Consider the following 24098-nt stretch of genomic DNA (forward strand, 5'->3'; position numbering starts at 1 on the left):
GACAATGGCATTACAAGCTTCAATTCGGAGGACTTTGGCTGCAGTTTTCATTTGTTTCCTGTAGATGGGTATGTTTCATTAACTGTCAAGCAAGGCATCAGGCAAATCTTGTTAGAATAACAGATTGCTCTTTCCCCAGGTGACAAATGCCTGCTAAAGATTATACAAGACATATAGTCATAATTAAGAGGGCAAAATCTTCAGTAGAAATGTCAACCTTTAACTTTAATTTACATAGCACATTTATAAACTGTATCTTATGTGATGTATACCCCGCCTGGTAGTTCTCATAACAAAATTAGTTTACCAAACATTATTGAAACAGGCTTTCCAGCTCGAGGCAAATATCATCGCTCAACAGCAATGGAATCTTGAATTTCAAATCTCTTGACCTTTAGAGTTAAAGTTGTGCTTGCGTTTCTTTTTTCCAAATGTTGTGTTAAGACATCTTCCAATATGACACAGCAACCTATCCCTCTAACTACAAATTGGGTAAGATGTTGAATAAATCAACTGTATTTTGCTGACAGCTCCCATGTGTACAACAGTGCTTTCAGTGACAGCACCCTTATATTCATAGTTTTAGAAAACTTACATGGAACAACCATTCTAATGGGCCTTGAAAAGAGTATTGTCTTTATTTGATTTGAATTGATTCTTGAGTTATTCGGCATCAAAGCCATATGGTAGACAAAAGTGCTGGAGATACTCAGCGGGTGCAGCAGCATCTATGGAGCGAAGGAAGTAGGCAACGCTCCATTCGCTCCATAGATGCTGCAGCACCCATTGAGTTTCTCCAGCACTTCTGTCTACCATCAATTTTCCAGCACCTGCAGTTCCTTCTTAAACATCAAAGCCAAATGATCTTGTCTCCCAGCTAACATTTCATAATTGCCCCATGGTCGCCATTCTGTGTTGTTCCTGTGTTGTTAGTATAGTTTAGTTTAGAGATAGAGCATGGAAATAGGCCCTTCGGCCCACTGATTCTGCACAGACCAGCGATCCCTTCACAGTAGCACTATCTTACATACATTGATACCAAGCCAATTTACTTACAAATCTGTACGTGTTTACGGTGTGAAAGGAAACCAAAAATCTCGGAGAAAAACCACGCAGGTCACAGGGAGAACGTACAAACCCTGTACAGACAACACCTGTAGTCAGGATCGAACCTGGGTCTCTGGCGCTGTAATGCAGCAACTCTACCGCTGTGCCATCGTGCCGCCTCCATATCTAAAAAACCCCATAAAATGTTAAATATTAGTGATAGAAAAGTGATTTTATGTGACAATGTCAATGCTGACAATGCATCATGATGGAGAATCGAACCCTTTCTTCATGATTCACTTTTATAATGATATTTCAAAAAGTCATGAATATGGCATAGACATCAGTGATTGCATCACTAATTGTAACCTCCTTTACTTTGCAGGGGGTTTTTCCAGCATCATTCGTTCATGTCAAAGAAGCAATCAGTGAGAAAAGAGGGTATGAGTTAAAAATTAAATCTTTTTATGTCACCATTGACGCGTTCTGAAGCTTTCACTTAAACTGTTTGCAGCAAGCTAGTGTGTAGTAAACAGCTGATTAGAAAGACGGTGTACTGCAATGGATCATTTTATGTTCTCCAGAGATGCTACCTGACCTCACTGGGTTACTCCAGTACTTTGTGTCTTTCTTTGTAAATCAGCATCTGCAGTTCCTTATGTCTGTATGTTAATTTGTATGTAAGTTGCATTTGCTTTTGTTTGGAGTGCACGTCCTATATGGAGATGGATTGATTCGAAAGTAGTGTATTTTTCTTAGAATTGTAATCGGCAGTTATACTGCAGGGGCCAGTTATGCAATGAGATGGAGGGGTGGGAAGCCATCAATATCTACGGGTTGCAGCTTTTGACTTTGAAGTGCATTTAGCAGTATCCCTCCTTCATAATGGAAGTGAAACCGATGGTTTAAAAATTGACAATACAAATGCTGATTATGGAAATAAGCTTGCATTTAGTTTGGCCATGGTTTGATGCGATGCCAACTGATGCATCAGCCTTGAAACTTGTAAAATTGCAAATGTACTCATTGCCAGCACTCTTAAATCAGGATTTTCTCTGAGTACCCAAGTAAGAAATATTTATCTAGCTGCGTATTTATTTATTTATCTATGGATTCATGAATCTGTCTATCTATTTAATTATTTGCCTATTCATTTATATATGAGATATGTTGTCAGCAACCAAAACCTTTGCCACAGGACTCTGCATACTTGTCTAATAACTTAACCACAATATTACCCCTCACTATTATGGAGTTCTGGTTGCCCACTGGCAAACAACTACTGGATGTATTGTCATGCCTCAGCCATGGTTCAACAGCCATTATCTAAATTAAAGATAAACATCAGCTGTAGTAAATGATCATATTAAAATGTTATCACTAGGTCAGGCCAATGGTTGTGTAGTAAAGTATGGAAAAGAAGATCCAAATATATGCAAAAATAAAACTGTGTAGGGTCTCTAGTAAAGGAATTGTAAGAAAATCTTACTTAGCAGTTCAAAGTGAATGGTTGAGATTAAACCAAATGGTTATGAAGATAGGTTTGGAGGGCACCTTGTGACGTTTACTTGTTTGGATGTGCATCAGGCAAGTTCCTGCCAAAGGCACTGTAGACAGTGAACACAATGAATGAGTGAGGAGAATTGCTAAAGTTTGTGCATAAAAACCTCAAGTAGCTCAAAGTAGGGGGTTGAATTGAGTACTAAATCTTTTTTGTGCTTGATCATTATAAAAAGAGCATCCAAAGCAATTAACTATTATTGGCAATTTAAAACAAATTAGGCAATTTGTTAGCTATATTAAAACAGTGGAAAATTATAATGGAAAATGATAACATGCAGGAAACAATAATGTAAAAATGCTGAGACTACACTGTCATGTCAATAATTGCTGCTTTCCAGTGAAATAACCTTCTTTACCCTTCGCCCTTGGTTAATACCAATATATTTTGTTCATCAATGAAACAAATTCTTTGCAAGCATAGAGTCATAGTCATAGAATGATACAGTGTGGAAACAGGCCCTTCAGCCCAACTTGCCTACAACTACCAACATATCCCAGCTACACTAGTCCCACCTGCCTGTGTTATGCCCATATCATTCCAATCCTAACCTATCCATGTACAGTACCTGTCAAACAGCTTCTTAAACCTTGGGATAGTCCCAGCGTCAACTTCCTCCTCTGGCAGCTTGTTCCATACACCCCACCACACTTTGTGTGAAAAAGTTACCCCTCAGATTCTTGTTAAATCTTTTCCCCTTCACCTTAAACCTACGTCCTCTGGTCCTCAATTCGCCTACTCTGGGCAAGAGACTCTGTGCATCTACCCGGTTTATTCCTCTCATGATTTTGTATACCTCTATAAGATCACCCCTCATCCTTCTGCATTCCAGGGAATAGAGTCTGAGCCTACTCAACCTCTCCCTGTAACTCAGACCCTCTAGTCCTGGCAACATCCTCGTGAATCTTCTCTGTAGCCTTACCAGCTTGACAACATCTTTCCTATAAAATGGTGCCCAGAACTGAATGCAATATTTAAATACGGTCTCACCAACATCTTATACAACTGCAACATGACCTCCCAACTTCTAAACTCAATTCTCTGGCTGATGAAGGCCAATGTGCCAAAAGCTGCAGATAAAACAGTCTGGACATTTTTAGGGTGAAACTTATTGCGTTATATTTTCAGAATCTGCATGTTTGATATCATATCTGTGGATTGACCTTAGCTGGAACATCTTAGTAAAGCCCTTCCAATTAGTGTACGATGTTCTTTGGAAATCTCAATCTAAATTAAAAGAGCAGCAAATTAATAACAGGTGGCAACATGTGCAGTCCTGGAAAAGAAGGGAAAATTAATACGCTGGTACACTTCAATGACAAGAGTTGGATAAGGCTGACGTGACAAAGATCAATTGGGCTAAATTAGATTTAGTGTTATAAATTCCACTTAATTCCATGTAATTCTTTCTGCTGAAACCGCTTGGATAAATGTATTAATTTTGTGTAGTGGTTTGCAAAATGAAAATTGACACTAACAGATGGTTAACTCTGCAGTCAGTAGTTCCATGATCCCTGTCCCTGTTTGTTCATGGCGTGACATTTTTTCCCTCCAGAAACACGGAGAATGTTTTCTCTGCTGAAATGCCACTGGTTCAGGAGGTCACCACCACACTGAGGGAGTGGGGCAACATCTGGAAACAACTGTATACGGTGAGAAGCTATCATCGTTTAAGCCGAAGATAGACACAAAATGCTAGAGTAACTCAGCGGGACAGGCAGCATCTCTGGATAGAATGAAAGGGTGATGTTTCGAGTTTGGGAGATTTCTTCAGACTGAGAGTCAGGGGAGAGGGAGACACAGAAATAAGGAAGTGTGAGGTGTGGAAACAAAACATCAAAGGGGATGAAGGTCAAGGAGAATGTAGAATATATCATTGTTAGCTAGGGGAAGTTGACAATGAAGCATACAGAGATAAAATTTAATCAGGACAGTCAGCCTGGGCAGAGAACTAGTAAGGGGGATGGATGGAGAGAGAGGGAAAGCAAGGGTTACTGGAAGTTAGAGAAGTCGATATTCAGACCGCTGGGGTGTAAGCTGCCCAAGATAAATATGAGCACTTGTTTTGCCCTTAAATTGAATAGTTGACATGGTTATTTCAGAGGGCAGTCAAGAGGCAACCCTTTATTCAGCTGGAGTCACCTATATACCAGACCTTTTGCGATCTTGGCAAAGAGATTGCAGAATGATCTCTCTTTGCAGAGGTTGCAGAGGCTAGTAAATGTAGTTCAGTATTGCAGAGAGTTGGAGGTGCATCGCAGTTCATCACACAAACCAACGTCCTTCCCATCGATTCAATCGATACTTCAGGCTATCTTGGGAGTGCAGCCAACATAGTCAAGAACCATTTTCACACCTGCCATTCCATCTTATCCCCTTTATCATCAGGCAGAGATACAAAAGCTTGAAATCACATACCATCTGATTTAGAAACAGCTTCTTCCCTACTGTCATCAGACTACTGAATGGTCCTCTTAAAAACTAGGGAGTGATCCCAATCTTCCAACCTACCTCATTACAGGCCTTGCACTTTTTCTGTGTAACTGTAATACTAGAATATTGTATTCTGCACTCTGGTACTTTTCTCATTGCACTAGTGTATGGCTTGATTGGACTCATGTAGAGTATGAGTTGAATGGACAGCACATAAACAAAGTTTTTCACATGTATCTCAGTACTTGTAACAATAATAAAACAATACCAATATTATTATTAATCCAGGCAAGCTGGTAGATTGAAGATCATCGTTACTAATAGTGACATCATTTCCAAATTTGTGTCAAGTGAGATTTATATTCAAATTTAATATCAATAGACAATAGATAATAGACAATAGGTGAAGGAGTAGGCCATTCGGCCCTTCGAGCCAATACCACCATTCAATGATCTGATCAACAATCGGTATCGCGTTCCTGCCTTCTCCCCATATCCCCTGGCTCCGCTAACTTTAAGAGCTCTCTCATGAAAGTATCCAGAGAACCGACCTCCACAGCCCTCTGAGGCAGAGAATTCCACAGAAAAGGTGTTTCCTCATTTCTGTTCTAAATGGATTACCCCTTATTCTTAAACTGTGGCCCCTGGTTCTGGTCTCCCCCAACATTGGGAATATGATTCATGCCTCTGTGTGTCCAAACCCTTAATAATCTTATATGTTTCAATAAGATCCCCTCTTATCCTTCTAAACTCCAGAGTATATAAGCCCAGCCGCTCCATTTTCTCAGCATATGACAGTCCAGCCATCCCGGGAATTAATCTTGTGAACCTACGATGCCCTCCCTCATTAGCAAGAATGATCTTCCTCAAATTTGGAGACCAAAACTACACACAATACTCCAGATATAGTCTCACTCGGGCCCTGTACAACTGCAGAAGGACCTCTTTGCTCCTATACTCAATTCCTCTTGTTATGAAGGTCAACATGCCATTCGCTTTTTTCACCGCCTGCTGTACCTGCATGCTTACTTTCAGTGACTGATGAACAAGGACCCCCAGATCCCGTTATACTTCCCCTTTTCCCAACTTGACACCATTTAGATAATAATCTTCCTTCCTGAGTTTGCACCCAAAGTGGATAACCTCCCATTTATCCACATTAAACTTCATCTGCCATGCAACTGCCCACTCACCCAACCTGTCCAAGTCACCCTGCATTCTCATTGCATCCTCCTCACAGTTCACACTGCCACCCAGCTTTGTGTCATCTGAAAATTTGCTAATGTTACTTTGAATCCCTTCATCTAAATCATTGATATATATTGTAAATAGCTGCAGTCCCAGCACCGGGCCTTGCGGTACCCCACTAGTCACTGCCTGCCATTCTGAAAGGGACCCATTAATCCCTACTCATTGTTTCCTGTCTGACAACCAATTTTCTATCCATGTCAGCACTCTAACCCCAATACCATGTGCCCTAATTGTGCACACTAATCTCCTGTGCGGGACCTTATCAAAGGCTTTCTGAAAGTCCAGGTACACTACATCCACTGGATCTCCCTTGTCCAATTTTCCCAGTACATCATCAAAAAATTCCAGAAGATTTGTCAAGCATGATTTCCCCATCATAAATCCATGCTGACTCGGACCGATCCTGTTACTGCTATCTAAATATGGCGCTATTTCTTCTTTTATGATTGACTCCAGCATCTTCCCCACAACCGATGTCAGGCTAACTGGTCTATAATTCCCCGTTTTTTCTCTCCCACCTTTCTTAAAAAGTGGGATAACATTAGCTACCCTCCAATCCACAGGAACTGATCCTGAATCTATAGAACATTGGAAAATGATCACCAATGCGTTCACGATTTCTAGAGCCACTTCCTTAAGTACCCTGGGATGCAAACCATCAGGCCCTGGGGATTTATCAACCTTCAGTCCCATCAGTCTACCCAACACCATTTCCTGCCTAATGTGAATTTCCTTCAGTTCCTTTGTCACCCCAGATCCTCTGGCCACTAGTACATTAGGAATATTGTTTGTGTCCTCCTTAGTGAAGACGGATCCAAAGTACCTGTTCAACTCATCTGCATTTCTGAGGAAGTGTATGGATATACAAAACACAATCATTGTCTCAAAAAGCTTGCTGAGAACTCTGTAGTGACATTTCACCATTCATATTTGCATTGAATGAAGATTGAACTGCTGGGCCACTTTTCTCTTTGTGGGCAGCTTGAATCTCATTTCCTTGTCAGAGGTGCTAACACCTCCTGATCAAAGGATGTGTTTCGATATTTTTGTGATGAATCTCACACAAGTCAAGAGGGGAGGTTAGGGTGGGAACTCAAAATATTCAGTCTGCAGCTCCCCAGGAACATAGGAGAAGATCTCAGTCTCTGGAGTCTCTTCTGTCATTCAACTAGATATGAGCTAATCCATCTCAATTTTATCTATCTGTCACAAATCCATAACCAGTAAATTCTTTGTGAACAAAGTCTACCAAGTCAACTTTTAAACATTTGTTTTTCAATTATTTGCTATATTTCATACATTTGATTCCCGACATCGTACCTGAACTTCAAATGGAATGCAGCATGTATGATCTGATGTGTTAACACTGCTTCTCTCCCCACAGATTCAGCCTGGCCTATTCATTATACTCAGAATTGTCTGTTTTCATTTTGTCTAACTCTATAAATTCTTGTCCTAAACTAATAGTGACTTTTCAATTGTCCTAAATTCACTCACAAATTTCCGCATCAGTTCCTTTAATTGTAAATTGCCTATTTAGATGACCACCTTATTTTTGAATACTCAGCCGAGTTTGAGAAATTTGTCCAGCCATTTTAACCCTTAGTCTCAGCATTGTTCTGGTGTAAAAATTGCATTGAGGTAGCCCAAAGCAGGTCAAGCAGAATCTGTGGACTAAGAAGCAAATGGATCATTGACCACCAAAGTCAGGTCACCTTTAGTCAGAAGGTGGTGAATCTGTGGAATTGATTGCCACGGAAGGCTGCGAAGGCCATGTCAATGCCTATGTTTAAGGCAGAGATAGATTCTTGATTAGAACAGGGATCAATGGTTATGGGGAGACGGTCGGAGAATGTGGTTGTGAGGGAGAGGTAGGTCCGCAATGATTGAATGGCGGAGTAGACGTGATGGGCTGAATGGCCTAATTCTGCTCCTATCGCTTATGAACTTATGAAACCCATCAATTGTTAAATTCCTGGCAGATGCTATAGGCAGAATGAAAGGCCTTGATGTTAGGGTTAAATATTCATGGTATTGGAAAATGTTATTTCTCGCAACAAAAACGGAAGATATTTCAGAGTAATCCAACTCTCTCTGTGAAGTTTTTCCCAGTGTAATTGCAGTGAGATTTTCTTCCACCGACCTTACACAGTTTAGTTCCAAACTTCTGACAGTGTAGAAAGAAAATTTAGTGACAATATTCAAGTAAAACTTACAGTGGGTTGATAGCGCTAATGTTGGTACAGATCTCTATGCAATGTATCTTTCAGCACAATCTCAAAGCCTGGAGAGAAGGTCTTGAAACAGTAAAATATCAGTTATTAATGGGAGAGGCTTGTTTAAACAAAATGATTCATACCTTTAACATTTAACCGGAAACAACTGTTCAATGAGCACCGTGTCCTTTGAAGTTGATAGTTTCAACAAAAGTATCCTTTAGCAATCATGACAAACTTTGAAATGTGTGTGACCTTGTTCGTCTTCCTCCATGGCTGTGATGTGTTGCACTGAGACATGCTTGCTTCTGCAACAGGTCTAGCCCCAAACCAACTGTTGCACCATCACTTTGGTTATCAAGACCTGGCGCTGTTGTTGATCAGGGTCAGTTTTTAATTCAGGTTGAACATTATTGAGGCAGTCAAACAAGTAAGGTCCCACACTTGATATCCAGATGCTGTTGGGAGTGTGATCTTATTGATGGAGGATGAGGTAAAGTAATCAGTCAAAGTCCTTGCTAGTAAACGCTCATGCATATTCACAGATGTTGAGAAAGGGCTGAATCGGTCCTTGGTACTGACCTTGCTGATCAATAGTCCTTATGTGGACCCAGGAATCTGCCACATTAGCACGCAGCAGTCAGGATATGGAAGGCAGACAAAAATGCTGGAGAAACTCAGTGGGTGAGGCAGCATCTATGGAGCGAAGGAAATAGGTGACGTTTCGTGTCGATACCTTCTTCAGTGGTTTCTTCTGCATGTATTGAAGGCGGGTATTATTGATGTATAAAGGGGAAAGTAGGTGAGTAAGCAAGAGGGCCTTACAGTGGTGTAGCTGGTAACTGAACTCCTGCAACACAAACTTCTGATGCAGCCTGTTTGGAGTTTGGACATTTTCTTTGTGACCACAGTCTTTCCACGTCCCAAATATCTGCAAAGTGATAGGTTAGCTGGTCACGGTAAATTGATGTTGGTGAGGACGGGTTATAGAATCAGGGAGGTGTTGATGGCAAAGTGGGAAGAATAGGTTTCAGGGGAAATTAGTGGTGGAACTGAGCTGCTCTCTCAGTGTCTATACATTCATAGTGTCATCCTCAGTAGTGTTCGCACCTATCTTTAAGCAAAACACCCCTGCCACCCTCTGGGGTGATATCCCTTCATTTGATTGAGGGGGGCCCCAATCAGACTTTGCCCCTCAATGTCCAGCTGTAGAAGGACACCAGACTGTGGTCCTTGAGTTTAGTTTTAGTTTAGAGGAACAGGGCGGAAACAGGACCTTCGGCCTACTGAGTCTGCACCGACCAGCGATACCTGCACATTAGACGATGGGCTAAAATGGCCGTGTTCTATGCTGAAAGAAGATATAGGGGATTGGGGAGGGGGGGGTAGAAATTGAAAGATATGATGATAGGCTATTGTGAGGGTAAGGAGAAGGACAGGGTGCAGTTGGGGTGAATGAAATGCCTTGTAACACAATGCACTTGAGAACCGTGGCTCATTGTTAAATAATGTCACGAATCAGCTACTTCAAGAGGGGAGGGATGAAAACTGTTGCTGGCAATATAGAGACAGATTAAACTTCATTCCAATCAACCCACATACAATCTGCTGAATGGTTTTCTTTTTGTACTGTGTTCTTCTGAATTTGGCATCCAGTGTTCTGTCATCTGTGAAGGTTATTCCTTTCTAATCATCATCGCTAAGGCTTGTCACATCTGTTTTTCTAGGGAAATTGAAATGCGGTAACCCCCTCTCATCTGCTCTCTCTGGGAGCTGTGTGAAAAAAATGTTAGATCAAGGGTTGTCCTGCAGGGAAGTTATCTGCACAACACAGTCAAATTGTGGGGTAGTTAATACATTTTTTAATTATGAGCTACACACCCAATATTTATTTTGAAGGTGATGCTGTTGAAATCAAATCTTTATGCCACCACTCTATGAATTGGGAATACTAGGTTCAGATGGTACACCACAGACTACAGAACATGATCTCTTAGCCCAAGAATAAAAATCTGCAGTTGCTAGAAATCCGAAATTAACCAGGAAATGCTGGAAAACACTCTGCTGGTCAGGCTGAATCCATGGAAAAAAACCTAACAAGTTTCAAGAATGTTAAATATTTCTTGTCCCAGAAAAAGATTTCAACCCGAATCTTTCCACAAAATGCATGTGTGCACCGACATTTTCTGTTTGTGCATGTCTCAGCTCTTTGCACAAGTGCATTGTATCCAGAGCTTAATTCACAGAATATCCATGGCTTCCCAGAAATGTAGTTTTCAATATATTTCCAAAAATAAACTTTATTCAGATTATAAAGCATATACGGCACTAAAACTGTGCAAAAACTCTTCAGCCATTCTCAGTTTCTAGACATTCAATAGTGTCATACTCAGTAGTGTTGGCACCTATCTTTAAACAAAACCTATGGCACCCTGGAGTGATATCCTTTCATTTGATTTAGGGAGGTCCCAATCGGACTTTGCCCCTCAATGTCCAGCAGTAGAAGGACCCTAGACTGTGGTCCTTGAGTTTAGTTTTAGTTTAGAGATACAGTGCGGAAACAGGCCCTTCGGCCCACCGAGTCTGCACATTCACGATCCTACACACACTAGGGACAATTTACCAAGCCAATTAAATTACAAACCTGCACATCTTTGGAGCGTGGGAGGAAACCAAAGATCTCGGAGAAAACCCACGCGGCCATGGGGCGCACGTTCAAATTCCGTACAGACAGCACCCTTAGCTGGGTTCGAACCTGGGTCTCTGGCACTGTAAGCACTGTAAGGCAGCAACTCTACCGCTGCGCAACCATACTGCCCTTAACGGGGGTAGAACTGTGGGGGGATATTGCTAGAGAGGAGATATTTCTGCTTGGTGAATCCAATATGGGACCACTCTTGTTTTGGTTCAGAGTGAGTGACATTCACAAAGCAGATGGTTTCATCCTTGAACAATTACTTAAAAAAAACAAAGATTTAAACATCCGGTGATTATTTGTGACGGGAAAGATAAATATACTTGCAGGCCACAAGGACCTTATCAGTTGCCTGCTTGAAAATTGGTCAGCAGAACAAACAGAACAGCAGCACTTTGGAATGGTCGGCATGAACTAGTTGGTCAAAGGGCCTGTTTCAGTGCTGTATCTCTCTATGATGTTAAAATTAAAATAAACTGCTTATGGTGCAAATATAAAATAACAATAGAACAATAGCAAATTGTGCGGCACGGTGGCGCAGTGGTAGAGTTGCTGCCTTACAGTACCAGAGACACAGGTTCAATCCTGACTACAGGTGCTGTCTGTGTGGAGTTTGTACGTTCTCCCCGTGATCTGCGTGGGGTGTCTCTAGGGTCTACGGTATCCTCTCACACTCCAAAGGTGTCCAGGTTTGCAGGTTAACTGCTTGGTATAATTCTAAATTGTCCCCAGTGAGGATAGGATAGCATTTGTGTGCGGGAATCGCTGGTCGGCGCAGACTCGGTGGGCCGAAGGGCCTGTTCCTGTGCTGTATCTCTAAACTAAACTAAAAATGCCTGAGATACTCGGCAGGTCAGGCCACATATATGGGAGGGGAAACAGGATAAACATTTCAGGTCCGAGACCCTTCCTCACATCTGAAAAGGAGATGTGAAGCTGCATGGAGTGTGAGGGAAGAAGGGTGCCCTGTGATAAAGTAAACCAAGCTTACAACAAGATTATCTGCTCACTGGGGGAATGGGAGCAGTTAAAGAGAGAGACTATGAACAAAAGAACATAGAAGGTGTAAATGCAGAGCAGGATGATGTGCTCGGCAGCTCAGGCTTGGCATGCCCACCAGAATCAGAGGGGGGAATAAAGGGTAGAAGACCAGTGAGATAAGCCAATATCATAGATAGACGTCTGATCTGGACAGAGAAAACAAACTACCTGAAGTCGTAGAATTCACTGCTGAGGTCAGAAAGGTAGCAATGTACCCAGATGGAAGATGAGGTGCTTCTTCTTAAACTGGTATTGGACCTCATTGTGACAGTGCACGAGAACATGGACTCATCAGCCAGAGTGCGAGCAGGTGGAGAATTAAACTGACAGGGACCAGGAAACTCAGGAAATCCTCCCTTGTGGATTGAACTCAGGTGTTCTGCAAAGCAGTCACCTATAAACCGTGGAGTCATCCACAATGTAGATGGATGATTCCTTATCCTATGAACACATTCCCAGGTTGTAACATTATAGCCTATTTAAGCAATATGAGTTTCTACCTTTATCAACTCCAGTTTCATCCATGCTCCAGTGCATATACTGTACAAGACAATCTCCACACAATGGACAACTCACTCAGCTCAGGAAGATAACTTTCCCTAAAGTAATATGTATGTATGCTTTGGAAGGATGGGGAATAAAATGTGCAGCATATTCCAAGTCTGGTCTCACCAAAGCATTGTACGTATAATTGCAACACAACTTTGTTTTAAGAGTATTGCATCGCAATACTCTTAAAACAAAGGCCGACATACCATTTGCCTTCGGAATTGTTTGCAGTGACTTTATATGAATGGGTATTTTGCAACTGGCAAAACAAAGGCCGATCATCCTACCATTTGCCTTTTCGGACAATAATTGTTTGCAGTGTTATTTTATCTTATGAGACCAATGGGGTATTTTGCAAACTGGCACCAATGTACCACTGATTCCTGAGCAACTGTCTTATGAAGAAAGACATAGACTACTCAGAATTTAGAGAGCAGGGGATCTTATAGCTGCTTCTTTGGTGATTGTTCCTGTTTGGACAATAGCTTGATAGGGGGGACTTTGCTGGCTTTTTTTACCTGGTGAATCTCTGGAACTCTCTGCCACAAGGTTATTCCCTTATCATGTGTATCTGTACAATGGAGAGTGCATGGCTCGATTGTGAACCATGTATTGTCTTTCAGGCTCGAGTGTTTAGCATGCACCAACAAAAGCTTTTCACTGTATCTCGATTGTAACCATGTATTGTTTACATGCAACAAAAGCTTTTCATGTACACATGACAATAAACTAAACTAAACTAAACAAAATACACCAACGTGTGCTAGCTTCTTACCAGTTTAAAATGTTTTTTTTTTTTAATTCTTCCGAGACCTGCCGAATATTTCCTCACACATATTTCTCCCCTTCTCTTAAACTGGCTGTATTTCTTTGAAAACTGTTTGTCTTCTCCTCACATCTGACTTTCCGAAATGTTTTTTGCTTAATTACCAAACCACATTGAAGCTACGGCCAAGTAATCACACCAACGCCTTTATTTCCTCAAACTGCTACAGATGCACTGTATAAAGCAACACAACTCTGTTGCATGACAGCTTTAGTTGGCAACAGCTCTGACCAAAACCACAAGGAGTTGTAGATGTAGCCCAGTCCATCGCACAAATCAACCATCTCCCCATTAAACGTCTGCACATCACACTGCCCTGGGAAAACATAATCAAGCACCATTTACACTCCAATCATTCCCTCTCCTTCCCTCTCCATCAGGCAGAAGATACAAAAGCGTAAATACACGGTCAACCAAATTCAGAGACAACTTCTTCTCCTCTGTTATCAGACTTTCGAAAGATTACTGAGTATTGACAACTTATCAGACCTCAGTATCATCCGGGAGACAGAGAGTTTTGGAGATAGAAGTTGTAGTGATGGCTTACACCAAGGTTTTAGGCAGAAACCTGATGGATGACTATCAGGAAAGGGAGTAGGCAGAGAATCCAGGGATCCCCAGTGGCCATTCCCTTTCAAACCAAGTATACCTTTAGAATACAGTTGGGGGGGGGGGGGGGTTACCATCTGGGGAGAGCAGTGGAAGATCATATGTAAGGGGAATGTATACAGTTGATGGCAAGACACATAACATTATTGATGTATAGAGAAATCTTGAGGTCCAAGTCCATAACTCCCTGAAAGTGGCAACACAAATGGAAAAATAAGACATATAGTATACATGCCTTCATCAGTGAGGGAGTCATGTCTCAAATTTATAGGACTTTGGTTACGCTGCATATCAGATATTATGTGCATTTCTGGTAGCCCCATTACAGGAAGGATGTGGAGGCTTTGGAGAGGGTGCAGAAAAGGTTTGCCAGAATGCTGTCTGAAAATGAGGGTATTAGCTAGAAGAAGAGGTTGGACAAAGTTGGATTGTTTTCTCTAGAGCATCAAAGGTTGAAGGGAGATCTAATGGAGAGGTACTAAATTTTAAGAGGCAATAGAGGCAGATAGGATAGACAGTCAGAGTTTTCCCCCCAGTTTCCCTGCTCAAACCCAGGTTAGAATTCAGTCATCAATAAAAACAAATGTTGCAAACGTTCGGCAAGTCAGACAACACCTATGAAAAAATAAATGGTTAATGTTTCAGTTCGAGAATGGAGGAAGAGAGAAAAACAAGTTTGTTTTCAGTAGAAGAGAAGGGATGAGTAGAACTATGAGGATATCTCTGGTAGGATGAGACCAAAAAATGGGGACAGTTAAAGTAGCAGTTAGAAGAATATTATGCTTAAAATTCAACAAGGATGTCACAATTTGGTGGACCTACTTTGCATTAATGCTGTGCTTGTATCTGACTAGCTCTTCTGCCGGTGAAAATATAAGATGGTGGTCAAAGACAACAAGCTCCCTAGCAATGTTTCTGAAATAAAAGACTGGTTAAATAAAATTGACACAGTGCCGGCTACACCTAAAATGTACTGGATGGAATCTCAGAGAGACTATCTGTGTAAAAAGTGCTAGATATGGACTATTAACGATTATAAGCCTCTTAAGCACAGAAAGCACAGATCGGTTTAAAGGCTTATTAAATTATAATTTAATTATGACAAGACTCGAGTTAAATATTGAACTTCATTCGTCGTCTCCATTGAAAATTAAATAATGTTGAGTTTGTTTTACTACAATGCTGATATTATCTTAACCTCCGAAAACTACACTCAGATTTGTGGCTGGGCCAGATTCCTCTGGATTGTTATAATTTGGATAAAGGTGAAAGAGTGAACACTTGGCCCTCAGATACTGACAATTTGTTTCACAGTGAACAGTGTCTTCTCAATAAATCCTTTATTGTGGACCCATTGATATTGCCTTTTGCCATCACTGGTTTGACAAATCCTAGGATGTTAATATCAATCAAGAGATTGCAACCAGTGGTTATTGGTTTGTAGAGGCTAATATATGTGATTTTGTTTTTAATATTCATCACTGGGATGTAGGCATCCCTGGCAAGACTATCATTAATTGTCCAACCCTAGATGTTCTTGAGAAGGTGGTGGTTGAGATGCCTTCTTAAACCATTGCTGCCCCTCTGATGAAGCTGCTATTATAATGCTGTTGAGGAGATGGTTACCAGATATAGATCAATGATAATATAGCAACCATGAAGGAGAACCTTCCATGTGAAATAGAGTTTTCACTAGAAGAAAAGATGGGGAATGGATTGAGTAGAGTCATAGAGTCATACAGTGTTTTTACAGGCCCTTCGACCCAACTTGCCTACGCCAACCAACATGTCCCATCTCTGCTAGTCCCACCTACTTGTGTTTGGCCCATACCCCTCTAAACCTATCCTATCCATGTACCTGTCTAAGTGTTTCTTAAACATTGCGATAATACCTGCCTCAAATACCTCCTCCAGCAGATCGTTCCATACACCCACCACCCTTTGTGTAAATAAGTTACCCCTATTTCCCATTAAATCTTACCCTCCTTACCATAAACCTGTGTCCTCTGGTTCTCGATTCCCCTTCTCTGATAAATTTACCTCATCTATTCCTCTTAAGATTTTGCACACCTCGAAAAGATCACCCCTCATCCTTCTGTGCTCCAGTGGAACAAAGGGAATCTCTCTATCCTTGAAGAACCTGCAGGTAGTGGTGTTCCCATGCATTTGTTGCCCTTGTTCTTGTTTATGGTAGAGGATATGGGTTTGGAGATGACAAGTGAATGGATTGCCTTTGGAGATAGCACATTCTACAACCATGGTGAAGGGATTGAATAGTTAGGGTTGTAGATTGCCTGGGCTGCTTTGTCTTGATGATGGTCTTCGATGTTGTTGGACAATACTCACTTTGGCAAGTGGATAACATCCTTTCACAATCTGGATTTCTGTCTGGCAGACATCGGAAATAAATGATCTTCTCACATGTGGATTCAATCAACGGAGGATACTCAAACTCAGATCTATATCCGATGAGCACTATTTAAGTTCCTCAGCAATGTCAAGGAGGGATGGTTAGACTTTCTAATGTGGGAACTTGTCATTAGGGTATTTTATGATGAGCATGGTGAATGCTACCTGTCATTTGACTGCCGCTGCCTGAATGTTGTCAAGATCTTGCTCAATCCATTCGTTGGTAATTAGCGAATGGAATTGAATATTGTGTAATCATCCGAAAATATCCCCACTTCTAACCTTACGATGCAAAGGTCATCCATGAAGCTATGGAAGATTGAGCCTTCACCATGTGACTGGATCATGGGGCTGGGATATTTGACTCCAACAACTAGAACCACTTGCCTTACAGAATGTACGACTCCAACATCGGAGAGTTTCCTTTTGATATCCAATTGATTTCAATTTTACCAGACCTCTTAACTCCAAATGTGGTAAAATGCCGCCTTGATATCAAAGGCGATCATTCTCGTCTCATGTCGAGAAGTCAGCTCTTTGGCCCAGGTTTGGACCAAGTTTGCGGTGAACTCTCGAACCTAAACTGGGCAACAAGTTTTTGCCGAGTTCGTGCCACTTTAATGCACTGTCATCTTTGACTTTTATCATCATCACTTTGTCGATGGTTGAGGATGATCTGATCGGCCAGTAACTTACTGGATTGGAGTTGTGCTGCTTTCTGCAGAGTGAGGGAAAATTCAGCTGGTGAGCTGACAGATTGTAGGAGTGTATGCTTCTGTCACTGATAGTCCTCACCACCTCATCGATGCTCAATTCTGAGCTGCCAGGTCAGTTCTGAGTCTATCCCGAATTCTCATTTCTATAGCACCACTCAATCACACCAAGGACGGAGGACACCCTCAATTTGAAGATTGTCTCCAAAGGACTGTGTAGTGGTTACTCTGAACAGCGCAGTCATGAACAGATGCAGTTGACACAGATAAATTGGTGAGGATGAAGTAGACTTGTTCTTGAGCTAAATACAAACTGCTGGAGGAACTCAGCATCTGTGGAAGCAAACAGAATGTTGATGATTGGGTCAGGACCTTGCATCAGAACAGGATAGTCCTGATGCAGGGTCTTGCACCGACATGTTGACAATTCCCTTACCTCCACAGATGCTGCTCGCAAGCAGTTCATTTTTTTAAATCACATTCAAGTACCTGCAGTCTCTTGTCCATCCAGTTTTATTCTGAACTGGGTTCCGTCAACATCAGGCACAGATGTGGACTTGAAGCTACTGTATATCCTCAACCAGTGTAGGAGTTGGTACTAGGAGTGTAGGATGGTACTACTTGGTGATGGGCATTGGAATACCTATCCAGTCTCTATTATGTACCCCTGTTAGTTGTTCCACTCTTACACAGGGGAGCACTCCACAGTTAAGTCCTACTATTCACAGGGGAGCCTGATTCATCAACTGGGAAGAGCAGCACATGGTGATGTTTGACCTGATGTCATGAAGGTTGGAAGACCTGGAGTCAGTATCTTTTGAGGATTTTGTGAACATATCATTACTGACAAAAGACAATATAACTTTCTGGTATATTTGTTTCCAAATAGTGAACCTGGCACTGTTTGGGGTGATGGTGATATTGAAGAATCACCGCATTGGAAATTGAGTTGAAACTGACAGCCTCATTTTCTATTAATCTTCTGTGGGCAACTTGCTCTTTGTGCAATCTATTTTTTTTTAAATAATGTATCTGATTCAAAGTTCTAAATTCGCAGAGAGTGAAATCAGCAGTGACACTTTTTGCAATCCACATACTATTCTGGTTATAAACAGCTCCTCTCCCACAGCACAAGACAACACAACTCACATTTTACTCGCAATTTAAAATATTAATACTTAGAAATTGGATTCTGCCCTTTTCTGGTGTTCTATTTTGGTGTGCGGCAGAAGAAAAAATACACCTCATCTATCACAAGATAAACCTCTCAGACTGTAGCTCACCTGCTATGTCCTGATATGAAAATCTTGTAAATCTGACCAGTTCATAATTTGTCTTCATCATTGCAGACAAAGTTGCTCCTCGTGGAAATCTCCATGGCAACCTTCTTCCGTGGCTGCCAGTTCTCACCCTCTCTACCCCATCAAGAAAGGAGCACATTGCATGTAGAATGAGTGCAACTCACCAGTTGTGAATGCTGGTGGACTTGACCGGTCCTTCAAATGAAGTTGTTTCTGAGTCTTCACAATTGGGTTCAGGGTAGTTAGAATGAACAGCAAGTGGTCTTTATAAGACCAACATGATGGAAAATTGTGCAGATGCTCTTTTGTTAGACTTTCCCCACAAGACGGATGTAAAAGTGATCATGAAAATCTTGTAGATAAATGAGGATGATATAACCAACCGGTGATACATGGAATGTACACAAAATTGCTTTTTTAAAATGTCTCAGTTTAGATTATTGTCACGTGTACCGAGGTACTGTGAAAAGCTTTTGTGGCATGCTATCCAGTCAGCAGAGATACAATACATGATTACAATCGAGACATTTACAGTGTACAGATACATGATAAGGGAATAACGTTTAATGCAAAGTCCGATCAAGGATGGACCAAGGGGTAGATAGTAGTTCAGCACTGGTCTGGTTGTGGTAGGTAGGTGGCAATTTTCAGCAGCAAAATACAATTTTTCTTTGGAAATGGCGATAGATCCTTCCAACATTGTGTATATTGAGACGCTGGTTCTCTGACATAACTACTATATTATACATTACAATTACAATATCAATGCAAAAAGACAGAACAAGCCTTTTTCAGCCCTCCCATTCACACGGGCCACTGAAAGTGAACAATAGAGGTGTCTCACTGGCAGGGGGATTCTGAGGTTTGGTCCCAGATACATAACTGGGACAGGATGGTATGTCACCAGGTTTCATACCCAGTTGACACTGATTAATTAACACGTTTCCCTAATTAAGGTCGGAAAGAAGAAAAGATTCAAGCAAGTCCGCACCATGATGTTTGAATTGATGGAATGGCGATCCCAGCTGCTTTCTGGGACACTGCCAAAGGATGAATTGAAGGAACTGAAGCAGAAAGTCACTTCCAGAATAGATTATGGAAATAGGTATGCAAAAATAACTCATTAACAATGGCACAGTTGAAGCCAGTGTGTTATCCTTCATGTGGATATTTTTATCTCATCCCTTTTTTCTTTCTTTCTCTCTTTCGTTCTTTCTTTCTATCTTTCTTTCTATTTCTTTCTCTCTCTTTCTCTCTCCCTCTTGCTCTCTCTCTCACTCTCTCTCTTTTTCTCTCTCTCTCTCACTCTCTCTCTCTCTCTCTCTCTTTCTCTCTCTCTCTTCTGCTCTCTCACAGTTCCGTTCTCACAGTTCCGTTCTCACTGTCTCTCTTTCTCTCTCTCTCTCTCTCTCTCTCCCTTGCTCACCCTCTTGCACTTCCTTTCACTCCCTTGCACTCTCTCTCTCTCTCTCTCCTCTCGTTAGAAATAAATCGATGTTCTCCCTCTGGTCTATTGAATGGGATAGCTTCAAGCAATACAAATCAGCATGCTCTGTGGATGGCTTGTGTCGTTCCCCAATCTTCCTCTTCGGGTGTGGGTGGGTGCCTGGGTGTGAATATCAGAAACGTTTTCCAGAAGTTTACAATCCTTTTTTGTTCAAATCAGCTAAAGCAGAAATCACCTTAACTTCCCACTCTAGTGTACATTTGATACTCCTGTACACACAAAATACAAAGCCTAGATTTTGTGACCTCTTTACAGAACACTGCCAATCTGCACCGGTGACCCTGAGCTTCCAGCTGCCTATCATTTTAACTCTCCTTCCCAGCCCACTCTAATCACTTGTTGTCCTGTTGAATTCCAATATAACCCAATAGTTTGAGGAGCAGCATCTCATCTTTGAATGAGTCACAATACACAACTTGGGACTCAACACAGAATTCATCCATGGCTGCACGAAAAGTCATCAATCTCTATAATTTACTATCTTTATCTCTCATTGGGGATTTCCAACACTTTTTTTCTTTAAGATTTCCAATCGCTCCTCCATTCTCCAGTCTCTGCCCTCTCCCCGATTTTGATCCAATTCCTTACCTTTACCTATCCATGCCGATCATTGCACTGGCCTATGTTTCCCCCACTTGCCCACATTTGGTGCGTTGCTTTGTATTTTTTAACCATCGTTTATTGTCTGTGCAGAATTCTGGAACTTGACCTTGTGGTCAGAGATGAGAACGGCAATATTATGGACCCGGACGTGACGAGTGTCATCAGCCTATTCCACGCTCACGAGCAGGCCACAAAGCAAATCACCGAGAGGATAAAGGAAGAAACGGTATCTATAATCTTTGCTGCATGATGCATGGTTCATCTTAGGATGGGCACTGTAGTCCATGGAATATCTGTTGGTGTTTACCTAGATTATCATGTCCATCTCTGGGTGTTGTGCAAAGAACATTCAGCCAATGAACCAAAACACATGGAGTAAAGATATTCTCCATGGAAGAGAAAATAAAAAGACTAACAATAACTACTTTGGGTGGGTGCCTAGTGGAGGCTGAATAATCTAGCAAAGGAACAAATAGTGATAGAACTATGTTAGGAGGGGAGGAGTGGGGGTTAAACTTCGAGTGAACATTTGAGGAGTTTAGTTTAGTTTAGTTTAGAGATACAGCATGGAAACAGGCCCTTGTGCCCACTGAGTACGCACCGACCAGTGCTCGCTGCACACTAACACTATTCTACACACACTAGGGACAATTTACATTTTTACTAAGCCAATTAACCTATAAACCTGTACGTTTTTGGAGTGTGGGAGGAAACCGAAGATCTTGGTCACGGGGAGAACATACAAACACAGTGCAGACAAGCACCCATAGTCGGAATAAAGCCCGGGGTCTCTGCCGCTGCAAGCACAGTAAGGCAGCAACTCTACCACTGCACCACTCTGCCCTCTGAGTTACAAGCCCTCTGAGTTATAACATCGGATCTGATCACTCGGTCCAAAATTTGAGGGGAAAAAACAAATTTCTTCTCCTTGTTTCCACAGTCCCAGAGTCAAACAAACAGCTGCAACTTTGCCCGTTTGGCATCATCGCCAACTCACGGCCTGTACGTGTTTGTACGAAACTTTGTGTGTCGCATCGGAGAGGATTCTGAACTCTTCATGGCTTTGTACGATCCACTGAAACAGTCAATTATCAGGTGAGTCAGCAAGTAACCTTACAGCAGCTGTGATTTGGGTACCAATACTTCATCGTAATCACACAGCTTGTGAGGAAACTACTTAACCTCTACATCTACCTCAATAAAATCCTTTACTTTAGATAATTAATCAAGTAAGTTAATTCAAAATTGTAATGAGAAAATAAAGTTTTCAGGCTATACTCTTTGAAAATGCTTCTCTAGGCACATGTGTGTCTTAGAGTTAATCAGACAGCACAAAGTGGACCGTTCAACTGACCATGGTGCCCATCTATATCTATCCCTACTGCCCGCAACAGGACTGTATCCTTCCTTGGTACACAAAAAAGCTGGAGAAACTCAGCGGGTGCAGCAGCATCTATGGAGCGAAGGAAATAGGGAACGTTTCGGGTCAAAACCCTTCTTCAGACCCCAATTATATTTTATCCGCCGGAAGATAGCGTTATCTGTATCCTTCCTTGCCCTGTTTAAGTTTCCATTTAAATGGCCTGTAAACCCAATAGTTTGCCTCTTTCCACCACCTCCACTTGAAGCATGTTCAGATACGAAATGAAATGAAATGCCTTTATTTGTCATTGTACGCACAATGTTAAAAACTAGGTATCAAGATAGGTAAATAATCAGTATTGCACATGGTGATAGTAAAATTGAATCTGAATCTGAATCTGAATCTGAATCTGAATCTAAAGTTCAAGGTGGGTAGCAACATGGAAGTGTGCAGCATGAATAATACTCAGTGTTTTTCATGTTGCGTGTGAAGATTGCTTTGGGGAAGAAACTGTCTCTGAGTCTGGAGATACGTGTTTTGGCTGACCCGTAATGCCTGCCAGAGGGCAACAGTTCAAAAAGGTGGTGTGTGGACTCTTTGATGGTGTTAGTGGCTCTGCTGAGGTAGCGTGAGGTGGCAATATCCTCCAGAGAGGGCAGTGGGCAGCCGGTGATTCTCTCTGATGTTTATACCACTCTCTGGAGCGCTTTCTTATCTGCAGCAGAGCAGCCTGCATACCACACTGACATGCAATATGTCAGTAGACTCTCAATGGTCGCCCGGTAGAAGGCCACCAGCAGCTTCTTCTTGGTGTTGGGCCTCCTGAGCGCTCTCAGGAAGTAGAGTCTCTGTTGTGCTCTCTTGACGGTTGCAGTAGTGTTGGCCGATCAGGAGAGGTCCTCGGATATGAGGGCTGCTAGGAATTTGAAAGTGTGCACCCTTTCTACACGTGCCCCATTTATGCAGAGTGGGGCCAAGTATGCGTCCTGTTTCCTCCTGAAGTCCAGTATTAGCTCCTTTGTCTTTGTGGTGTTCAGAGTCAGGTTATTTACTGAACAGCACTCTGACAGTCAAAACAGTGGTATCAACAGTGATATCAACCACTCTCTCAGCAAGGAGAATTACCCTTCAGATCCCCATTTCAAACTTCTACAACTCACATAATACCTAAGTCTTCTTGTTTTTTAGTACCCATACCATGGGAGGAAAAGTAATCATCCACCCTATCTGCATTTAGTGCATGATTATCAGCTCATCCCTCAATCCCTTTCATGAGGCTCAGAATATGCAGTCTCGTCCCTAACTAAAATCCTCCAAACTAGGCAACATCCTTGCACATCTCTGCTCTCTCAACAATGCAATCCCATTCTATTTTCCTGATGAATCTGCTTTCTGGTTTCCGAGCTGGGCTGCTCATTTTTCTGGGGATAATGAGGATGATGGGAGGGGAAAACCAAAACATTAGAAAGGACCGTCATGTTACAGACACTGCTCACAGGGGTGTTAGAGTAGATAGGATTGTACTTTTCTAAATGGAATGTAGTAAAACATGATGTAAGAGAGGGGATGATTTCTAATTGTGTACCATTTGTATCTGACTTGAAAACACATTAACAATAACCATTAATTGAAGGGCACGGGCACAAGTTTCAGGGAGCTGTGAACTAGTTCATAACTTGAGGCATCTATAAGGCAGCTGGTGTGCAACACTCTGCCAAGCTATGAACAGATTTACTAAATTGTCCTTGTTTCACTTCTCCCTCTCTTCTAGTGAAAATTATTTAGTGTCGTGGGGAAGCAAAGGACTCCCAAAAGAAATCGACATGCTGAACAACCTGAAAGTTGTGTTCACTGTAAGTATTAAATTGTATCATAGAATAATGGAGCTGTTCTTTAAGGACATGTTTAACATATTCAACTGAGAAATCAGAAAAGCTTTGTTTGTTGGCTTTGAATAGGTGTGCTATATGGTAC

General features: G+C 41.7%; 1 protein-coding gene across 1 annotated transcript in view; it reads left to right on the top strand.

Annotated features, from left to right (window-relative positions):
- Positions 1-24098, top strand: part of LOC129701436 (dedicator of cytokinesis protein 2-like) — a 671641-nt gene that overhangs the window by 66053 nt on the left and 581490 nt on the right. The window contains exons 4-9 of the mRNA XM_055642616.1: positions 1433-1488; positions 4164-4260; positions 19608-19756; positions 20852-20987; positions 21702-21856; positions 23896-23977. Of these exons, the coding sequence (XP_055498591.1) occupies positions 1433-1488; positions 4164-4260; positions 19608-19756; positions 20852-20987; positions 21702-21856; positions 23896-23977 (675 nt within the window). The remainder of the gene's footprint in view (positions 1-1432; positions 1489-4163; positions 4261-19607; positions 19757-20851; positions 20988-21701; positions 21857-23895; positions 23978-24098) is intronic.

The sequence above is a fragment of the Leucoraja erinacea genome, chromosome 11 (genome assembly GCF_028641065.1).
Source record: "Leucoraja erinacea ecotype New England chromosome 11, Leri_hhj_1, whole genome shotgun sequence".
Lineage (NCBI taxonomy): Eukaryota > Metazoa > Chordata > Chondrichthyes > Rajiformes > Rajidae > Leucoraja > Leucoraja erinaceus.